Below are 23,219 nucleotides of genomic sequence, written 5' to 3'. Positions count from 1 at the left end.
GGGCTCACCACTGAGTTCAGAGACAGGATTGGAGCCAAACTGGGGCGCTGAGAAAGGAAAGAGGTATTGACATGCTCAGAGGGACTCTGAGGTTTGCAGAAGTAGAACATTTTGAAAAACAAACCACAAAACAGCCCAGTGAGGACTGAGCATGCTCAATAAGCACAGAATATTGATTGATTGTTGGAAAATAGAAATGTAGAATGGACAGGGTCATGATTGGCTGGCTGAAAACCTGTCCAGGAGCATTTCTACTAAGAGGTGAGGATATACTGCAACATTCTTGGAGGTTCCACTTGTCTGTAATTGGTACAATAAAAAGATATGCTAGTAAAACTCCTTAGACATGCTATCCCTTTCTTAACTCTCCTGCAAAATTCAGTGTGCTAAATGTCACAGCTGCAGAAGCATGTCCAAATGATGCCTGGGTTATACGACACTCAGAGGTTCTAGCATGCAACCTTATATAAGGCATTAATAATTGCATTGTGAAGCTTGGACAAGGAAGCAGCAAGCTTTGAATGATAACTGTGCTGTTTCATTCATAAGCTACATCTTCAAAACACCAAGGACACTTGTGCCACTGCAATCCATGCTGCAATTATAAAAGCTTCAATTATAAAAGCTGCGAACGTGTTATTGTATATTGGATATTTATTGTGTTTTCCCAGTTCAGGGCATCCCTATATGGGCAAGAAACGTGGGACAGAATGCCAGAATAGAGTTCAGCTTCAAAGACAGTATTAGCTTCATTCTAACACATTTGACTTTGCCCACTAATCTTAAGCTTACTAGGCTACTAAAATATGTTACCAGTTGAAAGACATGATAAGGAAATTCCTTGCGTGGTAATTTTTTTAACTGTGTGAGCTGTGTAGCTTAAAAATGGTAAAATATGCCTGTCAAACAAGTAGTATTTTACTTCTTCTAGGTGTCAGAAATGCCAAAGCCTGCCTTTATGAAGCAAAATCTGGATGAACTTGGGATAGGAACATATGACAACATCGCCTTTATACACCCAGACACTCCTATCATTAAAGCATTGAATATATTTGTAGATAGAAGGATATCAGCACTACCTGTTGTGGATGAGTCAGGTTTGTATTCAGTAAAATGGCTATCGTTCGGAAGGAAATAGTTTATTTTGCCATTGGTTATCTGTTGTAAGTGCTAAATTATCTGAGCCGCCTTATTAAATGGGAAAAAATAAAAGGAGAAAAAAGTTTCTTTATCACCCTTCGATCAATCTTTTATTCATAACATCTCTATCATCTCACTTGAATTAATTCCGTTTCTAGGAAACTGTAATAGAACAAAATGGTTCCATTCTGTTTTGGTTATCTTGCTTTTCATTATCATTTAAAACACATTTGCACATATCCCTTTTCCACTCTCATCAAACCCTATAGGATCTAGAACAAAATATATTTTTGCTTCTCTTTTCAGTTGTGTGTTTTCACTTCAATAAAATTACTCCTGATTTACACCTCTATTTTTATTATACCTCTGGAGTAATTTTATTTTCCTTCCATTCCAATATAATGTACAGAAAAGTGCAGATGGATTGTGCTTTTGCATTCCTTGAGTAAGGAAGGCGAAATTTCCCATTAATTATTTTCTGTGCTGAAATCATTGAAGCTAAAAATTAACTGTTTCCTAAAATATGTTCACCTTTTTATATGGATTCATCCTGCACTATAACTTGTTGACTCAAAAGTAAGCATGTACAGAATCACAGGCCTAGTGTGTGTCATATACACATTATGGAAGTAAACCCCATGACCTCTGAATAAACAAGCATGGGACCGAGCTGTAAATCTGTTAATACAACTTCTAGGCGTATTTACATCCTTCTTGAAGAAGTGTGCATGCACACGAAAGCTTATACCCAGAACAAACTTAGTTGGTTTCTAAGGTGCTACTGAACAATTTTTTAATTTGTATAGAGCAGTCTTTGTGCTGGCCAGGGACTGGTGGGAGTTGTACTCTTAAAACATTTGAACCAGGTTGACAGAGGCTAATATAGAGTATTGTATTTGGTTTTATAGCTTAATTACCAACATAAAGTTTGTTTTATCTTCTGTTTTTAGGAAAAGTTGTAGATATTTATTCCAAATTTGATGTAATAGTAAGTATTTACATGTATTTACATGTTTTATATCTTTTTAAATATATTTTATATCTCTCACTTTTGCCCAGAGGCTTTTCCTATAGTAGAATGGTCCCTTTTTGCTCTTCAGTTCCTTATATTTCTATGTTAGTCTCTAACTTCAATTATTCCTATGATGGTTTCCATGAGTGCTTCTAGAGGGGTGGGGAGGTAAATTTCCTTGGAGAGGAGAGAGCAGCTGGCAACCAACAAAAGACTGCCGTCTGTTACTCGGTGCAAACCTAATGGTGCCCCATCTCCTAATCAAGATTGGGATTTCATAGGTTAGCACGCTCCTATATTCTCCCCTCTTCTGTGAGCACCCACCACTCAATTTGAGTTCTGTAGCTATCTATAATAAGTGTTAGAGTCTAAACCACCAAGCCTAGAGCTTGTCGATCAAAAGGTCGGCAGTTTGAATCCCCGCGGCGGGGTGAGCACCCGTTGCTCGGTCCCAGCTCCTGCCAACCTAGTAGTTTGAAAGCATGTCAAAGTGCAAGTAGATAAATAGGTATCGCTCCGGCGGGAAGGTAAATGGCGTTTCTGTGCACTGTTCTGGTTTCGCCAGAAGCGGCTTAGTCATGCTGGCCACATGACCCGGAAACTGTCTGCAGACAAACGTCGGCTCCCTCAGCCAGTAAAGCGAGATGAGCGCCACAACTCCAGAGTCGTTTGCGACTGGACTTAACTGTCAGAGGTCCTTTACCTTTACCTTTACCTTTTTATGATTAGTATTATGTTTACACACTAATTTGCACTAATCCACAGTTTGCAACCATGATTAAAGTGGAAATCTGGTGCAAACTGAAAGGAAATAGGACTACCCATTTGAGACAGGAAGGAGAGGAGTGTGCAAGCTCACTGGGTTTTCCTGATATCCTGAACTTGGTTTGGAGATCAGGAAACATTAATCTGCAAAGAGCCAATCATGTTTAGCAGAGGCACTATAGTCCTCCTAACTGGCATGCAAGCTTGGTCATAATGTTATATGTTTGTGCATCCTAACATTGCACATATTTATTTGGATTGTACTCTTAGCGTATCTGGAGGACTGGGTTTTTGGTCCATTTCTGAAGTGATCTTAGTAGCATCACATTCCTGATATACGGGGATAATACATTGGGTGTTTTGTTTAAAAAAAAAGAGTCTTATGTAATCACTTTTTTTCAGAATCTTGCAGCTGAAAAAACTTATAATAACTTAGATATCACAGTGACACAAGCCCTACAACACCGCTCTCAGTATTTTGAAGGTGTTGTGAAATGCAGTAAGCTGGAAACACTGGAGACCATCGTGGACCGGATAGTTAAAGCTGAGGTGAGAATTCTTGGACCACAACACATTTCTGAGTAGTGTTGCTAACCAGAATTCCAGCTAACACAATTTCAAAGAAGGACTCTGATGATGTCTGCATAAGACTCCTTCAAAGGTGTGCTAGAATGTGCATTTAAACTTATATTCTATAATCCTACAACGGCTCTGTACTTCATGGATTCTTTATTCTAACTTTTAAAGACTTATATTTCTTACACTTTCTTTAAAATAAAAAAGTAATTGAGCATGATGAACTACTACAACCTTGGAGACTTCGGGTTTTGGCAAGCAGTGTGACCAAGCCCTGATTTTTGTGGCGATTATGATGGCTACCTATGAAAACATGTGGCATTGTTGATGGACTGAAGTCTAAAGGTCTTTTGCTGAAATGAAGAGGTGGGAGATCTAAAGTTGCTCTAACCTAAGGTTTATAGATGATAAACTTAGCTGGACTGTTGGTGGTTATGTGAGAACTGTGACTTCTGCCATATTTTTTAAAACTTGATGAATATTAGTTTGCAAAGGCACATCACAGAAATGTGGGTTCTGCTAGCGCACCCTTTAATCAGTATTTATGTGACAACTAGTATACGTTGGTTGAAAGGGGAAAAGAAATGCAAACTCATTGAAATGTTCTTGTAAGTTTAATACAAAGCACATGGTCTGAATAAGGGTGTAACGAATAATTACGCTTTGCTTTCAAAATACTGCACGTTTTGAATTCTGCAGTAATACCAGGGACAGGACAGTTCTTCTGGGATAGTGCTGCCTTTTAGCTACTGGCATGATCACCTTGCAAGCAGCAGGCTAGGAAGTAGCTTCTACCCTAGGATGGGACAGGATAAATGTTATGAGGCATATGGGAAACTTTCCCATACAGCCATCACCATTGTAATGGAACATGCACTCTTCCTTCACTGACAAAGTGAAGCCATACTATGCTTTCTCGTTTTCCCCTCTCCCTGCCCAATGCCCTAATTTCAGACCATAATTTGAAAAAGTGAAATGCAAAATATTCTGAGTTATATTTTTCATATGGGATAAAATCAGTTATGACAGCTGATCAGGTGCACACCTGATCTCTGACAAAGCAAGAACAGGTAGCAATGGAAACTTTCCAACATAAACTAAGATAGGTGTGTGCTTTGAAATCAATGGTATATCAATTTTATTTTATATATTTCTAAACACAGACATAGCCGATTTTACAATATCTTTTCAGAAAGATGCCGTGTAATTATTTCACAACATAGGTAGATACCAGAAATCTGAATTGGATTGGAGGATGGGTGGAGGTTTTTTTTTAAGTAATTGGTTATTACTGTTGCGTCTTGGCAGAGAAGTGATTGTACTGTCACTTTATTAATCTATAGCCTTTGAGTAATGAAGCTGTTGAACTTGAGAAAGATGGCCAAGTGACTGACCATGTGATAGTCCATACTTAATAGTCATATTAAACCCATCCATCATAATAACCCTGTCTAAAGTATCGCCAACGTAAGAGGAACATATATAAAAATAGAATTTCCCCCCTTTTCTATTTCTTTCCTGTGTTCCCCATTTGTATCAGGTGGGTATGACTGTTCAAATACAAGAGAAGAGGAGCTCTAAGTTACCTGGCCGGTATGTAGTTCACCTCTGTCCTAAACTGTTGAAGTACCTTGACTTGAACTTTGCTATGTCTATTTCTTTGACAAAGGCCTCTCTTGCTCTTTGTTTCTTGTATTTCTGAGTTACTTTTAGCCAACATTTTGATGTTTAAAGTGGTTACAAAATTGGAAAATGGTTGAGAGCAATCATAAAACATCAAATGTTTAGTAGAGCCAAGGTCATCTGTTGAAAGTCTGGTCGTTCTTTAAATGCTTTGTGGGAACTGATCATCTCACTATTTTGCATCTTTATCATTTGGGCATCTTTCCCAACAACAACTGCTGTCTTACTCAAATGTCTTCGTGGCAAAGCTACAAGTACTCCATGATAAGTGTGCGTATTTAAAAACAGCTGAACAAAACTTTTGTCAGATTATAAAGCGAAAAAGATGTAGGCCTACTCTAGAAAAGCGTGTCAGATAAGGTTGTGGACTTTCCCCTCTCAAACAGCTGTTCACATACCCCATATATGAGATGCCAACTGTGGCATACTCCGTGTGGGTTTATGGCCCTGCTGTTGGCATGTTCCCCGGTTCAATTAGCTAGATGTAAACTCACAAACAGAGGGCTGCTGGCACTGTCTGCTCATCAATGCTTGACTGGTTGTACATTTGCCCAAAGGGGTGGCTGTGCAGTATAGCAAACTGCTTTTGAAACTCAGGAGATGTGATATGTGGGGAGGGTATGTTGTTTAAAAGTCCTACTGGGCAAACACAAACTATAATATGCACCTAAAATAGCGGTGCATAAATTTTAAAGACACACCATTAAGCTGACGTAAATTAGGCTAATCTAATTATAAATATGATTTAACTATGTATGGAACCAGTAACATTACACTTCACTTTTATAATAAAAATAGACTTGTTAGTTTTAGTCTGTTCCTTGTTAGATTATGTGGCAGTGTTTGGGTTACAGACAGTATCTATTTTTAACAAGAACTTTCCACTTGAATGTATTCATAATGAGTAGGAATAATTTATGTTGAACTTTATATTCTGTTCTGACAATGAGGAAAATGCAATCTGCACTCTCAGATTTCTTCTATCTGTCGACGGACAGTTCTTTACTGTTAAGTAACACCTTGCTAGCATTTCAACAATTAGCCTTTCATAGCTGTGAAAAGTGAAATGTATTCTGCTACTGTGCAGCATGTCCCTGTTCAATTATAGAACAGCTGGGCCTCCAGTTATTCATGCACAAGCCCACAGAAAAGATGTGAATGCAAACGCACAGTGCTAACAGTGAGGGAAATTGGGACTGCTTTTTAATGACACACTGGTGTAAAACTAAATGGTCTGATCCAGGCTTCACCTAGCGGCATTGGAAAATGGAACCAGTTCATGTTTTCTCTTTGTATCTCACTGTAAATTCGATTTGAATGTGTTGTGCCCTCCTGGGTCTCTGGAGCTGAACAAAAATTTGTTCTGGAAAGTCTCTATATTAATTCATTGAGGGGGAGCCGAGTGTCCTTCTAAATAACTTGATTCATCTGGCTATTATTAACATGAACGTGGAATGCACTGCTTATTGGCAAATACAGTAATCTCTTAATATGCTTTTGTTTCATGTTTGCAGGTGCATCGATTGGTGGTAGTGAATGAAGCAGATAGTATTGTTGGTATCATCTCCCTCTCGGACATCCTACAAGCTCTGGTGCTCTCACCAGCTGGTATGTGGGCAGCATTTATGTATTGAGTTCTTCTGTAACATACAAAGTATCGTACAATAACTTTATGCTCACAACAACTCTTGAAAGTTGAGACTGATGCTGATTTGCTCAAGGCCAAGTGGGCTTCATGACTGAGCCAGCTGTCTCCTGTATTCACACCAAATGTCACAATGATAACCTTATCTTAAAACCAGCACATCTTTTAGTTAGCACCCCTATAATGAGAATTTCTCCATTATGTGGAGAACTGGATTAATACTTCTAGTTATCAGTTAGTCGGACAGATTGACCCTTGTGCATGTTGGAGCATTGGTATGCACAGTAATCTCTCCCTTGCACACAAATGTAATAGACTGAACTTGCACTTGCACTTAGTGCGCTGGGCTGCCTCTGATATAAGTGAGCAAAGAATTGTATACAGGCCACAACTGCTATGAATGCATTTGGGTGTCAGCTGAACTTTGCATCTGGACCATATTGTCCTCTAGCTAAAAAGTTTAAAATAACAAAAAGTACAGTGTATATTGCATTAGAGCTTAAAAGTAAAGTTTATACATTGTATATTATGAATAGTCCAAACTTCCATAAAAATAAAAGGTTTGGCAGAATGCATAATGGCTTTGAAAATTTCACTGGGTGCAGGGGTAGAAAGATCAAATTTTGCCAGGCACAAAAATGTTGTGTGTTGAATGCTGGGCAAATGCAATCTCTCCCATGATATGAGAGTGTAGACCATGGGTAGGCAAACTAAGGCCCGGGGGCCAGATCCAGCCCAATCGCCTTCTAAATCTGGCCCGCGGACAGTACAGGAATCAGCGTGTTTTTACATGAGTAGAATGTGTCCTTTTATTTAAAATGCATCTCTGGGTTATTTGTGGGGCAAAGGAATTCATTATTATTTTTTTCAAAATATAGGCCGTCCCCCACAAGGTCTAAGGGACAGTGGACCGGCCCCCTGCTGAAAACATTTGCTGACCCCTGGTGTACACATTTTCTCATATATATCTTTCCGTTAACAGGTGCCAAACAAAAGGAAAGTGAAACTGAATGATTGCTGTGAACGTATAAACCTTTGTAGAAGAACTTGATTGAAGTTACTGGGTCATCTTTGCCTCAAGAACACTGGCAGCACTAGAGAAGAGAGAAATGGGGATGAGTATGTGTGTATTGGGACTGAGTGTTGGGTAACTAGTCTATTACTTCCCAGTGACTGTCACACACAAAAAGCAGCATGACAAAAAGCTTATGTATTAAATACAGGCTTGCATTTCAAAATGTTTGCTGAAAGACTTCACATGATGTCGTTCATCTAAAATGCACTGTATCCTGAAAACAAACATCTTTTGTATTTGATAGAAGTCACTGCTCAGCAACAGATCTCTGACATAAGGCAAGTGTATGGCATATTCATATCATAGTGCCTTATGTCAAAAAGCCAACAATATGTCATCGCTGTTGCCCATCACAATAAGAGGAAGTATTGTGTGAAACGAGACACTGTATTTGAATGTTCAAGTTGCTAAACCTAAAACCAAATCAGTTTCAGTTATCATTAGATTTGTCATAAAAGCTGTAATTTGAATATCAGTAGATTACCTTAAGACTTTAATGACAGTTTTGTGTGTTTATAAATGTTGCATTCTGAAGAGATGGTAAAACAAGACTGATCTAAAACCAGCTTTATTTATTTTTATTTTCTTGCAATTTTTTACACATCTTTGGTGGATAGCTAAAACTTCACCATATTCATTAATAAAACATTGATTGTTATATAAGAAGATCTCTCGTTACTAAAAACAGTGGTGCAAACCATGTGGCATTTAGATGGGTTGTACACAAGAGGCACAGAAATCAGGGGTTTGTCAAATGTATCACCACTAGACACCTCATATTTCCACAGAAAAGAAGCTATGAAAAAGTAATCAACAAAGGAAGGTGAATGTTGATTGCATATAAACTTGCAGAAAAGTAACAGTATCATGCTGGTAGTCTGTAAAGATTGGAATGAAAACCAGGGTGTGAGAATAATTCCAAAAGTCCTACTGTGTAATTTTAGTAACAAAAAAATCCTAGGTGTCCAGAAGATGGCATAATCCACTTAAAAATACACCCATAAATCTCCATATGCAGTACAACCACATGTTCTGGCATATTCCATTTTTAGGGCGATTCAGATTAATTCCCTTCAGAAGGCAAACTGATTATTTGTGTAAACTATAAACATATATTTGTTGTCCAAAATGTAGTTGTTTTTAAGGATGTGCTCGTCTCTTTTTAATATGCTTATTTTTTAAAAAAAACCAGAAAACAGGCAGTTCTTTTCCCTTTTGAGAAATTAAAGAAAGATATCTGTGGAAGACTCTGGAGTTGAATAGCTTCTTTCCAGGGAAGGTCCTGTCCCTTAAGCATCTATTTGTCCCCTGTACATGGTGTGAATATGTTGGCTGTATACTAGCAGAATGTATCTCTGCAACAAGACTTCCCATCCCTTCTGTTCAGACATCATTGCCAAAGTGCCTATGTTCAGTGCAATGTCCTGATTTTGGGGTGGGGTGTTCTAATAAAATACAGTCAGAGGGCTAGCCTCCCCAGCGCTTTAGAGTGTACTTGATCATTAATTAACCGTTTCTTCTTTACAGGTTCTGCCCATTTTATAATTGTTTAAAATATTTATATTCCACCTTTCTGCCTTGCCAATGCCTGACAGAAAGCAAAAATTAGTACAGTCAAATAAAAAAAAATTAAGGGCAGTGATAAAAGCTGTGGGCTCTGTTCACTCCTCCAACCTTTCAGTGTTTCTGCTGAGGCTGTTCCAACTGTGTCGCTTGAAAAGTTTCATGATAACCATTAGTTAACTTCGCTGGGGAAGGTTTGTTCCTTTTATTGTCTATTTCCTCCCATAGCAAATAGCTCTCTTTAACTATTACAAAATGAAAGGAAGCCAGTAATTAAATCTTCATACACACCACACACAAATGGAACAGGCTTCAGGGGCAATTCATAAGTAATCCACACACCCAGTTGTGCTGCATAGGTAGCAATAAAAAGCACTAAACCTGGAATAAGGCATCTACTAATGTTGCAAGAGACCTTTGCTGAATGGAACTGCCTTGTGAAGAAACATTGCAGAAGACTTGGCCATGGAGAAGAACGCTTGTGGAGTATATAGTGCTGTATCGCGCCATGTAGAAACACACCGTTAATTCCACATCCAGATGCTTATGTAAGAGCATTGTGACAGGAAAATATATTTGCTGTGTCTGGACATTCAGAATGTGACAGAAGACAGGTCCTAGTTTTCTTCTGCATCATTTACATTCCAAATAGGTGATACATACAATGCAAAAAACAAAAGGAACTGATCGTGCTTACAATCCAGAATACCCTGTTCCTTTTATCTACTCTCCAAACTATTCTTGTTGAAGGGAGTCCGGACCCCTCCAACAATACATGATGGTCTGTGCAAATTTCATAGTCTACGTCTAAAGGGTGCCAGTACAGCATTGAGGTCTCTCATGAAAGGTGAACAATTATCCAGAGATTTCAGATGGGATAGATAAGATTTTGTCAGCTGCAGCCAGAGTTAACATGGCTGAGAAGGACAATGTACTTTTTCCACCATTGGTACTGACTTCTATCCTGCTTGTATCCTCTTCAGAATGTGTGCTTTAAACAGGTTAAACATTAAAATTAAATACGTAAGCGAAATACGTGTATGAAACAATAACTGGGAGCAATTATGAGTAAATGCTATTGGATAAGAAAACTACATCCTATGGTTGCCAAAGCATCTTTAAATTAAATAACACTTTATATGCTGAGAGATACATTGTATATACTAATAGCATACTCTTTCTTCAAGTGTGAATCCTTATGCAGCCAAAATGGCACAAGGAACTAGGGAAGTATCAGCAAGCTAGGGAGAACTCAAAGGTTTGCAGAAACAGAAAAACAGGAGGGGTTATGAAATAATATTATCTGAGAGGAGTGAATGGCTAGAACACAAAATATTATTTTATTTGTAGAACTACTTTTCGTTAAAAAATGGTGAAGTAGTTTACAGAGGAAATCAACAAACAAAATTAATAGATGGGCAGGGTACAAGTAATAAATTATCATCATCATCAGAGCTATTTCTCTAGGAGAAGAGGTGCCAGAACTCACCATGAAATCCACCCTTGTTCTCTTATAATGGCAATGGCAGCCACCAGAGAGGTGCTGGAACTGAATTCCAGCGAGTTCCGGCTGAAATAAAAGCCCAGATTTTTTATTATTATTACAGTATATAGAACAGAAAATATCAAAATCCATGAAATGGGATTCCCATTTATATAATAAATAAAAGCCCGGATTTTTTATTATTATTACAGTATATAGAACAGAAAATATCAAAATCCATGAAATGGGATTCCCTTCACTCAAGAGGCACATAAATTCTACTGAAACATCTGTAAAACTACCAGCATACATTCACCCATATATGCAAGCATGCTCTCAACAATTACTTGTCCCAACAATCTCCAGAGTACATATACAAAGACTCTACTATAACACTGTCAGCCTTCTCGGGTAATTCTTACTCAATCTTTTCTATGGGAAACCCAAACTTCGCTGCACCATCTGAGATGAGCCTAATCCTCACTACCCAGAAGGAGAAGGTTTTAAAAAATATTCATTGCATTTATAACCCAGTGGTTCTCAAACTTTTTTCTCTATGCTATACTTTCAAAATAAACACTTGCTCATGTTGCACTGATTTTTTTATTATTGATAAATACATCTGAAAACAAAAAAGGACTCACAACAATATTATACAAATAAAAAATATTTTGATAATACAGGCAGTAACCATTTTGCTTGGGGGTTCCATTCCTGGCCCTCGGGTGGGTCAGGAAAGTGTGCATAAGCCCATTACTCCCTCATTCTGACCTCCAAAAGGACCCACTTGTCAGCAGTTGTGCATCAATTGGACGCGTACAAAATGGTCGCTGCCTGTATGCTATACTATACTGCACTGAAATGTTTAAATGTTTCTTTGATGATCCTTGAATCTTCCTGCCACACTGCCATCCTTTTCTGTCACACCAGTGTGGCACCACCACACCCTTACAAGAACCACTGCTCTTAACCACTACACCACACTGGCCCCCATAAAAGTTACTCTATGCTAGTTACACATATGCTTGGGAGAAGCAAGTGAGTTGGAGAATAGGAGATAGGAAGCACACCCATCACCATGTTGTCAACCAGCACACACACACTCCAAGAAATCCCGGGGAACCTGCATGCTTTGGAACCTATAATGTAGGTTTTGGGCAGAAACTTATAAGGCCTCTTCACCCAGTCCTTCACAAAGAGCAGAATTGTAACCATGTAAGTTGTAATACAGTGACTAATGTGCATATAATTTCTCTGTGTGAGTGCATACAATATTAGAATTATTAGTCACTGATAAAAGCAGCCAGTGTGTTGCAGTATAGTTGTAGCAGACTTGACCCGTGGCTGAAATCGCTGTGCTTGACCGTGAACCTCGACCAAATCACAACCCTCTTAGTTTGCTCTTGTTTACAGCGTGTTGTGAGGAGAAAACGGAAAAACTCAACTCTGCCGTTTCCTTCCTGGATGGGAAGGTTTTATTTTGAAATCTTTAGTTTTCTGTTAATTATGTTGTTTTGACTGTATACCCTATATTTGACTTTCTTCAGATTGTGTTATTTATGCTTTATTGATTTAATATGCTGACACAACCTTGATGGCAGAAAGTGAGAAGGAATTAAAGAACCTTTTAACGAGGGTGAAAGAGGAGAGCGCAAAATATGGTCTGAAGCTCAACATAAAAAAAACGAAGATCATGGCCACTGGTCCCATCACCTCCTGGCAAATAGAAGAGGAAGAAATGGAGGCAGTGAGAGATTTTACTTTCTTGGGCTCCATGATCACTTCAGATGGTGACAGCAGCCACAAAATTAAAAGACGCCTGCTTCTTGGGAGAAAAGCAATGACAAATCTAGACAGCATCTTAAAAGTAGAGACCTCGCCTTGCCAACAAGGTCCGTATAGTAAAAGCTATGGTTTTCCCAGTAGTGATGTATGGAAGTGAGAGCTGGACCATAAAGAAGGCTGATTGCTGAAGAATTGATGCTTTTGAATTATGGTGCTGGAGGAGACTCTTGAGAGTCCCATGGACTGCAAGAAGATCAAACCTCTCCATTCGTAAGGAAATCAGTCCTGAGTGCTCACTGGAAGGACAGATCGTGAAGCTGAGGCTCCAATACTTTGGCCACCTCATGAGAAGAGAAGACTCCCTGGAAAAGACCCTGATGTTGGGAAAGATGGAGGGCACAAGGAGAAGGGGGCGACAGAGGACGAGATGGTTGGATAGTGTTCATGAGTTTGACCCAACTGCGGGAGGCAGTGGAAGACAGGAGTGCCTGGCGTGCTCTGGTCCACTGGGTCACGAAGAGTCGGACACGACTAAACGACTAAACAAGAACAACAACAAACCGCTTGGAGATTTTTCTTAAAAATATAAAGGGGTATAGAAATAAAATAAAAATACTGTAGCCCCCTGATCCACACACGTGGTAAAACCATTCAAGGAATCAAACCCAATCAGTGTAAATCTCGTAGCACTCGTGATTCAGGTACAGTACGCACAAATCCCTGGCGGCAGACTGGATAGTAAGATACGTCAATGCATTTTTTTTAAGCTTTCCCAGTGCAAACGGAGGGAGCTCAATCTGTCCCGTGCGCTGATTTGGGGGCCAAAGCGTGCGCAACCATTGCACTAGAACCGCACGTTAACACAGAAACCACCGGCGGCTTCCTGCCAGCTGCCCACTAGTTAAGGGGACATTTTGACAATGGGCCCAGCACGCACGTACTCAAGCACGCACGCACGCGCTGCTCTTTCCCACACGCAAGGCCGCTCCGCTATCTCCTGCCAATCACCGGAGAGACGACCCCCGCGATTCCACCCTCCCACACCTTCCATTCGGATTTGGCCAATAGCAGCGAGTCATCAGCGGGACCCAATCAGCAGCCCCGTTCGCGCGCAAAGCCGCCGCCCCGCCCCGCCCTCCGCCAACCAGCAAAAAATAGCCGATATATCCAACCAACGCCTGCCCCTCCTGAGGAGGTGAAAAGGAGTGGGCGGGGTCGGGAGAGCTAGAGCCAGAGCCAAACAAGCAGGCGGGGCAACCCCCTTGAGGGAAGGATGACGCAGCGAAATTTCCAGCGCGAGCTCGGCTCGGCCGTTTGCCCGCCTGCCAGTCCAACGGTGAACCTCTCCCTCGCCCGTGACGCAAGCGCGCACGACGGCGGCCGTACGTGGGCGAGCGACTGCTGAGGCGAAGATGCGCGCACGCGCGAGCGGTGGGGGGGGTGAAGGGGGAGGAAGCGGAGGAGGAGACGGCCGAGGACGGCGGTTGTCACGTGAGTGAAGCGGGCGCCGTCGCATCGCAGTGCCTCTCAGTCAGCGAGTCCCGCGCGGTCCGTCTCTTCCCCTCACCCCTCCCTCCGCCGCCTTGCATGCCGCGCGCTGCCGCCCCCTGCCGCCTCTACCTGTCCCCAGCCGGCCCCACCTAAGGCCTCGGCCGCCCGCCGCCGCCTCCTCCGCCTCCTCGTCCGGAGCAGCGCCTCCCGTTCTCCCTCTCGTCCCGCCCGCCCGTGGCCGGAGCCCTTGATGTGGGTCGGGGCCCGGCGGGGAAAAGATGCCGCCGTCCAAGTCCCGTAAGATCGCCATCCTGGGCTACAGGAGCGTCGGTGAGTCACTCCCGGAGGCGGGTGGAGGGTGCGGGGAGCGGGCCCCGAGGGGCTCCCCCAGACCGGGGCGCTTCTCTCAAGCCCCCCACGCGGGCGCGCCCGGCCTCGGCCCAAGTTGAGGCTCCGCAGGCGGACGTGCGCGCCGCTCCCGCCTCGTGGCTTGGCGGCCGAAAGGGGGCAGCCCGCCTTCGAAGCCGGTCGCAGGTGAGGAGGACGACGACGACGACGACCCGCCTTGGGCCTGTCAGCCGTTTTCCGGGTGGGCTGCTGCCCTGCCTGCTTTTGGTGCTGGCGGGGATGGGGAGCCTGTGGCGGTGGCGCGTGTCTGTGTGCATTTCCCCGTAACTTAGCCTCGCCGGGCTCCCCACGCAGTGCACCCGGGGCAGATGCCTCACAACTCCCGGGGCCGTTTTCTCCGGAGAGGCTCCGAGCGGCCGTTTTGCATTTCCCGCGTCTGCAGAGGCGACTTGTTAATCTTCCGCGGTCTGGCCTCTCGGGGAACACCGTTCCCGCTCCAGGCTGACGTGAAATCTCTTTCCCACCCCACCCCCCCTTCCTCGTGCAAAGCGTGGTTACGGGTAATGATGGTTTCCGGGGCAGCTCCCAGATGTCCACTCCCGTCCACTGCGCCTGGCACCGCATACCCAAGATCGCGCTTTCGCAATAATGATTTGGTAGCTGCCGCTAACAGTGAGTGACAATCTCTTCTTGCCGCTCCACACATTTGGTCTTTGAGAGCAATCGCTTCCATTGACCCACCGCGTTAAGAAAATTGGGCTCTTGTGGTTTTTTTCCCTCCACCCCTCCCCAAAGTTGGAAACTGGTATGAGTTGGTGGAAATGAGTTGGTGGAAATAATTTGCACATTCGGTTCTGCAAATTATCCTGGTCTGAAGATGACAGTGTGTCTTAAAGCGTTAGTGCAAGTTAACCAATTTGAGTTTTGGTTCCTCAAACTACATTGCTATGTGGGTCAGTTATTATGGATTTATTGCATGTTAACAATGTGTTGGATACTGTACAGGAAGAGAAGTGATGCATTACTAAAACCATTCACCAATGAGGAAGATAACTATGGCTTTGTCTCGTCTCTTTGACATACTTTATAGTCCCGCTTAAGCTTCTGCACCAAAGGACTTTCATAGGGAGTAAAACTCATTCAAGCAGAATTCCCCAGAATGCTGGTAGTGGTTTGAAACTAATCACAGGTGCAGTTTCTACATAAAAAAGACATTAACTTCAGTTCGCTCTTTGTAAATCATTTTACTTTTTTGCTTAAAGTAGTTTAGATTAGGGGGTCTCAAGATTTGCCAAATTCAGTCTCCCTAAATCATTGGCCAAGTTTTTCAAATGTAAGATTAGAAAGTAATTATTGTGGAGGAATTGAAAATGAAGTAATAATTTACTTAGGACATGAAGTGGAGGTGCAGGGGAATGTCTCTGAAAGAAGCCTCCTCCCTTTCCTAGCAGCTGCCTCCTTATGGAGGCCCAAATCAACTTCAGGGATTGGGCAAACTTCTTTTATTCTGCTTGCTCAAACATTTAGCAGCTTGTCTGGTTTCTGACTGTTTCCTCCAGGTGTGATGATGGGACAGGTAAACACATAGTAAAGGGTGTGACTGTATGTGTGTGTTTTTCATTGGCTACTGTACAGCAAGTGTTAAAGTATATTAAATAGTATGTATTTGATTGTATTAGAAAGCTCAATGGACTCCTGGTCTTTGTCAGGTAAATGGGGTTACTTTCAAAATACATTTGAGGGCAAAGAGCATGTGACCACTTCTACAGCTGACAAAGCTGCATTGGGGACTCATCACATCTTTTATGGCGCAAACCTACAAAACAAAGTGTTAATTACATGGGCACTTCAACACAGGTGTTTTCACATGTGTATCATTGTACAAATAGCATTTGTCTGGAAGCTATGATTGGCAACAGCTTCCCATTGAGTTCACATTTGGCAGCAAACCTGGGTTTGCCACCTTGTCATACACAAAAAAAAAACCCTTGAGTGTTTAGTAAAGGTCTTCTGGTACATGAGTAAGTCAGCCGTGCAGTTTGTTACTGTTTGCTTGAAACATGTAGCAAGTGCTTTGGGATGCCCCTCTTTCCATCCTCTTACTGCTCACCAATCTAAACAGCACTATCATAGGTCATTTAAAGCTGGAATCTAACCCTTTTTTAACACTGTGCTCTCTGCTTTCTCCCCTAAGGGTCCATGGACCTTTAAATGCTGAAATGATGGCATTCTTTAGATATTTTGTTCTGTTCTAAACAAAAGTAATGTTAAAGAGCCAGGTGGGTGGAAAAAGGGCTTCAAAGTCCAGCTATATAAACAAACTGGGTAGCAGCATCCACAGTGTAAACCAGCTGAGTGTTAAGTCATAGTGTGTAAAATAAGTTATTTCCAACACAAGATAGGAGGAGTCCAAAGTTGAGGAGCTGTTCATGTTCACTTTCACAGTACACTTTCTGGGTGTTTAATCTTTATTTAAGTTTTATTGTATAATGTAGATAAGAGAAATGTTTAAATAGGCAGGTTCTTATATTCCAGCTTCCTTTCTCGTAATGACTCCCATAATGCTTGGAAATGTGATGCTGAAACATACTTTGGTTTATAGGGCCTTTTTGTTGTTGTAGGAGAGCTTGAATGATGTAGTGGTTAGAGCAGGGGGAGTCAACCTTTTTATACCTACCGCCCACTAATGCATCTTTCTTGATGGTAAAATTTCCTTACCACCCACCAGTGCTCAATGGAAGGAGGATTCAGCTTGTGCCGTAGAACCCCCTACCGCCCACCTAGAATCCTGAAACACCCATTAGTGGGCAGTAGGAACCAGGTTGACAATCCCTGGGTTAGAGTGTTGAAGTAGAACCAAGGTTCAAATCCCCACTCCATCATGAAGCTCACTGGGTAACCTTGGCCCAGTCACTATCTCTCTTCCTAACCTACCTCAGTGGTGTTGTGGGGATTAAATGGGGAGGAGGAGAACCATGTACCTTTGAGCTCCTTGGGAGAAAAGGGTGGAGTATAAATTAAATAAGTGTGAAAATTATTTAAGGAAAAATATACTGAGGTCAGGTTTTCATATCTACTCAGTGAAGCAGGCGTTTTTACTAGGTTCAGTGAAGGAAACACACTTTCAGCTCTGGCAGAAAGTACAGGTGGTTTAGCTAAAATCAGACCCTTGTTTTGAAGTGGGATCTTTAAAATGATATGTTCAATCCAGAACCTTAACTCCTTGTTAAAATAGTTTCCAAGTACAGTACAATCATATAAAGTTCTCATCTGCTGTATCTTTCTTCATATACTTTGGGGAAGAATGGTTGTCAAGTTAGTGTCATAGAATTGTTACCATAGCAATTCCTTTGACCTCCCCTCTCTACCTTTATTGGGAATGAAGGGGAAATCAAGGCAATGCAATAGAACAAAGCAGATGTAACATTGACATGCTTCTCCGGTACTGTAAAATTTACAGTGACTTTGGTTTCAGAACCCTACAGATGCTATCTCAGTGTGAAAAAGGCATACCTCAAGGCTTTCTTCATGCCTGGATCAAGTTCCAGTTGTTGTAATTCCATTTCTTTCCCTGGCACAAAGATTATAGAGAGGCCTGAATAGAAGAACAAAAATGTAGCTTGTTCATACAATGTGACCAAGGAAACAATCAGCATCAGTCTGTAATTGAATGCAAGAATTTGCCCTACATGTGTGGACTTTACAGGCTGGTATGGCAAAGATAATTCAGGTGTAAGGTAGCCTCTTTGTATAAGGCTCAAGCTAGCAAGGGTATAAGGCAAAGAAAGTACCTGGTGAACAAAGTAATTAGATTAGGAAAGCAAAGCTAGACTTTCTAATTCATTAAATCATTTGGATTGCCTGAAAATAGCTATCCTACAATATTTGTTTGCTTACTGATCTGAAAATGACCCACAGAACTCTCTGAAGGAGGCCTACTCTTGTTGAAACCTTTGCACACATACAGTGAAGTACACAGGACAGAGTCTGACCATTGGCCATCCAGCTCAGTGCACTGACTGACAGTGGCTTTACAGCATTTCAGACAGGAAGTTCCTTCTATAAAAGCGGGAAAGATGAGCTGGGGCTCTTCTAGCATTCAAAGTTTCATCTGGGGAGAGGCAGGTGCAGAAGGGCTCTATGGAGGATCCATATCTTAGCCCAGGGGTCAGCAACCTTTTCCAGCCCCACAAATAACCCAGAGATGCATTTTAAATAAAAGCACACATTCTACTAATGTAAAAACGCGCTGATTCCCAGACCATCTGTGGGCCGGATTGCGAAGGCGATTGGGCCACATCCGGCCCACGGGTCTTAGGTTGCCTACCCCTGTCTTAGCCTTATAAACACTGATATACAAGCGGCAACCATTTTAGATGCATTCAGTTGATATGTGATCGCCATCGCGTGGGTCCTTTTGGACCTGGAAGAGGGCAGAACGTGCTTATACATGCTCCACCAACACACACAGGGGCCAAGAACACAACCCCCATGCGAAATGGTCACCACCTGTACCTTAAGGTATTAGTGCTAGGCTTTTGTTTTTGTTTTTTAAAAAGAGTGGTTTATGCTAGTGTAGTGTTGCATTCTATGCCTTTAGTGTGAGTTTCTTTTCTTAGTTATTTTAGTTATGGGTGCTTAAATATTAGACACATTTTCAAACATGGATGGGGGAATGATCATAACGCACAAGGACAATCTGCAATTAAAAGTTGCCAAATATTTAATCACATCACTGAAACAGCTGCTGAAATGCAGTTTTACACAATTCTTTGGTCATGGTCTTCACTATTTGCTGAATCCAGATCTTGTTCTTAAGCAGGATAGCTGCTCCTGAGTAGTAGTCTGAAATGCCAGCTTTAATTAAAAGCTTCATTTTATTCCTGCCTGTCTAGTGGCAAATCTTACTGCAATGCACTTGTTAATGGTAGCAGTAAACTCTAGAGGCAGCATGTTTGACTGTAATATCAAGGCACTGGAAGGGTTGTTTAAGGACACTGTGCTAGAATTAACTCCTGAGTTGCCTGGTTTGCATTTCTGAGCTTTTTTTCTCATCTCACTCTCAACAATACTTAAAACAGTCAAGCTGCTAACATATTTACATAGGATACCTTGTTCAGTCACCAACTCCTTTTAACACTTCCTGTATTTATATAAATATCAGTTTCCTAAATGCAATGCATAGTCTACAAATATAGGCACTGATGTAATTGAATCTTAGGTCTCTGTGCTGTGGAAGCCTCAAATATTTTTGGCTCGTACTATGAAGCTATTTGACACCGTCAAATGGAACTTAGCTCTGACCTTCCAGTTTTGTGTATTTGAATAATGTGCACTTTCTAAGGCTGATTTGCAATATCTTACTTGGCAAACCTTTGCAGTAAATCCCGACAAAATTTATTTCTTTTTCAGAGCTACTTTAAACATTGGAAGTCAAATATCTTTCAGCTTCTTTGCATAATAAAATTCATCCTTTTCATAATATAACTGCATGTATGTGAATGCTTGGCCTTAGCTGATGAATATATAGTACCTTGCCTGAAATGCTGTATGCTGCATTTCCCTTGTGAGGTAAAACACGGCTGTTATTTAGATTATAAATCAAGTGATGCAACTTCGAACTTAAAATTCTGTTAGTGTTCAAAATGAGCAAAGAGGCTCCCAGTTTAGAGCCTGTTTTCAGTGCTTGCTCTTGCTTTGGGGACCACATTAAGCAGGGCTATTGATGTGTTTGCATTGATAACTCCTGCCAAAGGAAAGCATGCCTATTTTCCCCAGACACTGCTGGTCCTACAGGAATATGGTGAGAGGGTTCCCCCACCCCTCATTTACTTCAGTTTCTGTCCTCATCCGTGCCTCAAATGGCTTGGATTAAGTAACTGTTTAAGGTGGTGCAGGTGGGAGGCCACACTAAAAATAGAATGTCTGATATAGATAGTTGAATTATATTGAAATTCGACACATACACATCTGCCCACTTAACTTTGTGTGTCAAATGCAAGATCAGCACATCTCAGTGTTCAGTCTGAGACTGATGATCTCAAGGATGAGGGTGTCTCATAGTTTGGGGGCAGGTACTGAACATGTAACCTTTTCATTATAATATGGTGCTCAGATGATATTGTACCATTTGACACATTGATTTTAAAGGCTGTGGATGGGAGAGAAAGCTATCTTGGAGGTGTGCTAGGTCTACTTTGAGATACCCTCTGGGATCACAAATATTGGCTTTCTTACTAGCCATCCATTACTTTTAATGAAGAGCTGGAGTCAGTCAGTCTATGGAAGGCCACAGGTTCCCTGCCCCTGCCATAGAAGAAGTGTGTGGGCTATCAGGGGCAGTCTTCAGATTGTCTCTAATGTAACTTGGGGGTTGTGCTATGGTCTCTCACAGGCCAGTCCAACTTCTCATACCAAGAGGGCCACAAGAGTACTTCAACACAGAATCCATGGGCAACACACTTCATTAAAGTGTTTGCAATAGATTCATCATTATTTAATAGTAACTGTCAGGGGTTCAGGAGCAGAGGGACAGGAGAGGGAGGAAGTAGAGACCGAGGGAGAGGAATCTGAGGGAGAAGTCAGCGAGGGTAGCCATCCGAGGTCTCTAAGTCTCTCCAGTGAATCAGAGGATTCACAGAAAGGGGCCCCAGTGGTCAGAGCCAGGGGGTTGCCAGAGGGAACACCCCAGGAAGGAGGGGCCAGAGGGGACTCAGAGAGCAGCAGCTGGAAATCGGGACCAACTTTCCCACCGGAGAGCAGTAAGGGGGAGGAGTCCCAAACATCGGCAGCAGGCAGCCTTCCGTCAGCGGAAGGACATGAGTTAGGGTTAGCCACGCCTGCATCAGAGAGCGAGGTAACGGTCAAAAGGAAGGTCAGGGGCAGCGCACGCGCGCCAAGTTCAAATGTACAGGAGGGGGGCGCAATGGGCAGTCCGGAGAGAGAGCCGGGTCCCAAAGCCCGCCGGAGAGAAGGGGAGGAGTCCGAAGGGTCCGCTTCCGAGGCATCCCGGAAAGAAGGCACCCAGGGGGGTAGTAGGACCCAGAGGAGGAAGGAGAAACGTAGAAGGTGGAGTAAGGCTAGAGTCTTAAGCTGGTGTACAGGGGGCGGAGACTCAGACGAGGCTTCGCTGGTCTAGGGTTTAGACGTAGAGACGCACGCTAGTGTTTGGAAATGGAAACTAAATGCCAATAAAGACTTCTGTACAGTTCTAATGGCTAGCGTTGGTCTTCTGTGAGCTGAGACCGGGAGGCAGTCTCTGACAGTAAGCCTCGTCTCCAGTTATCATCGGTTTTCTTCGCCTCAAGCATCGCTAAGGAAGCGAGGCAGGGAGGGTGGAAGACTGGTGCCTTGCGAGCTCACAAGAGTCAGGCAAGATGACTACAGAACAGAAAATAGCTTCCCTGCAAGAAGCGGTGACGCTACTCAACGCTGAAATAATCGCATCCAGGAAGAGAGAGGAAGAAGCGGCAGCTGCATGCAGAGATCTTCAAGCCAGGTTGGAAGGGCTTGTAAAGCAGGGGATCCCAGCACCCAGGTCCGAGGGGATCGGTTTGGGGAAGAGAGGAGGCAGCATTGTATCTCATTTTGATGGGAATTTGCAGCAGTACCCCAATTTCCGAGCAGATGTGCTGTTTGCGCTGCAGCTGCTGGAAAGAGACTTTAGAGATGAGCGGGAAAAAGTGGGGTTTATTTTGTCTCATTTGCATGGGGACGCGAAATCATGGCTACGCAACCTGTGGAGAGATAAGGATCCAGCGCTCCAAAGCGCAGATGCGTTCATTAAGGCGATGGACTCCTGTTTCTTATCCAAAATAGACCTGGACATTGCCCGGAGGGACATATTTGGGCTAAGACAAGGGAAAACCAGCGTAAGGCAGTATCATTCCCGGTTTTTTGCATTGGTCAACGCGCTGAATTGGGATAAGGATTCTCCGCCGGTTAGAGACCTTTTTTGGGAGGGTCTGAATGCACAGATCAAGGATGAGATGGCAAGGGGAGAGAGACCCACCACCACTCAGCAAGTGGTTGAAAGAGCGTTGTCTATTGGGGTGAGGCAGGAAGAACGTCCGTGGAGCAAAGAAGAAGGGCGTTGGGGACGTTCACCAGCGAGAGTGCCCTCCCTCTTGCCCAGAGAGGCAGCGCGTGCGCAGTCCACGCCTCCACAGGGAGGGGGCGAGGAGCAGATGGAGATTGGCGGTGCTAGGGCTCACTCAGCTACCAGAGCCTTAACGCCGGGAGCAGTAAAATCGAAGCTGCCTAGAAGGAACAGGAAGTGTTATATATGTGAGAGTGCAGAGCACATGGCGAAAGAGTGTCCCCAGAGGAGTTTCAAGCACACTGCAGCTTCAGTGACAGTATTGGAAACAACTCAGCAGAGAGCACCACAGCAGGGAAACGACCAGGTCTGGCTGGAAGAGGAGGCACTGGGGCCCAGCCAGACGAGTCAGTGAGGAAGTCCCCAGAGATTTTGCAGCCCACAGACCCCCTCCCGCCCAAGCCAGTGGTGCAGCTAACCGCATCGCTTCAGCTGCCCAATGGACTCACCTTAGAAGTGCCTATTACAATTGACTCTGGCAGTAACGCAGACTTTATAGGATTGGAGTTCATTCAACAACACAACGTAGCATTACTGCCAGCCACACTGCCCCTG

General features: G+C 42.9%; 2 protein-coding genes across 11 annotated transcripts in view; both read left to right on the top strand.

Annotated features, from left to right (window-relative positions):
- Positions 1-9,143, top strand: part of PRKAG2 (protein kinase AMP-activated non-catalytic subunit gamma 2) — a 201,297-nt gene extending 192,154 nt beyond the window's left edge. For 7 of the 8 annotated variants that reach the window (XM_028751341.2, XM_028751342.2, XM_077936732.1 and 4 more), the window contains 5 exons: positions 932-1,097; positions 2,091-2,128; positions 3,320-3,466; positions 6,691-6,784; positions 7,804-9,143. In XM_028751341.2, coding sequence (XP_028607174.2) covers positions 932-1,097; positions 2,091-2,128; positions 3,320-3,466; positions 6,691-6,784; positions 7,804-7,835 — 477 coding nt within the window. In that variant the 3' untranslated portion in view covers positions 7,836-9,143. Of the gene's footprint in view, positions 1-931; positions 1,098-2,090; positions 2,129-3,319; positions 3,467-5,033; positions 5,087-6,690; positions 6,785-7,803 lie in introns of all 8 variants that reach the window. The other variant, XR_003709227.2, reaches the window with a different exon arrangement.
- Positions 9,144-13,931: 4,788 nt separating this feature from the next.
- The window catches only part of RHEB (Ras homolog, mTORC1 binding), a 35,878-nt gene continuing 26,590 nt past the window's right edge, over positions 13,932-23,219 (top strand). Inside the window, exon 1 of one of the 3 annotated variants that reach the window (XM_077936735.1) lies at positions 13,932-14,218. In XM_077936735.1, coding sequence (XP_077792861.1) covers positions 14,140-14,218 — 79 coding nt within the window. In that variant the 5' untranslated portion in view covers positions 13,932-14,139. The other 2 variants (XM_077936734.1, XM_028750146.2) reach the window with 2 other exon arrangements.

Source organism: Podarcis muralis, chromosome 12 (assembly GCF_964188315.1).
Source record: "Podarcis muralis chromosome 12, rPodMur119.hap1.1, whole genome shotgun sequence".
Lineage (NCBI taxonomy): Eukaryota > Metazoa > Chordata > Lepidosauria > Squamata > Lacertidae > Podarcis > Podarcis muralis.
The sequence above is the reverse complement of the archived record's forward strand: the minus strand, read 5'-3'. Positions and strand labels throughout refer to the sequence as shown.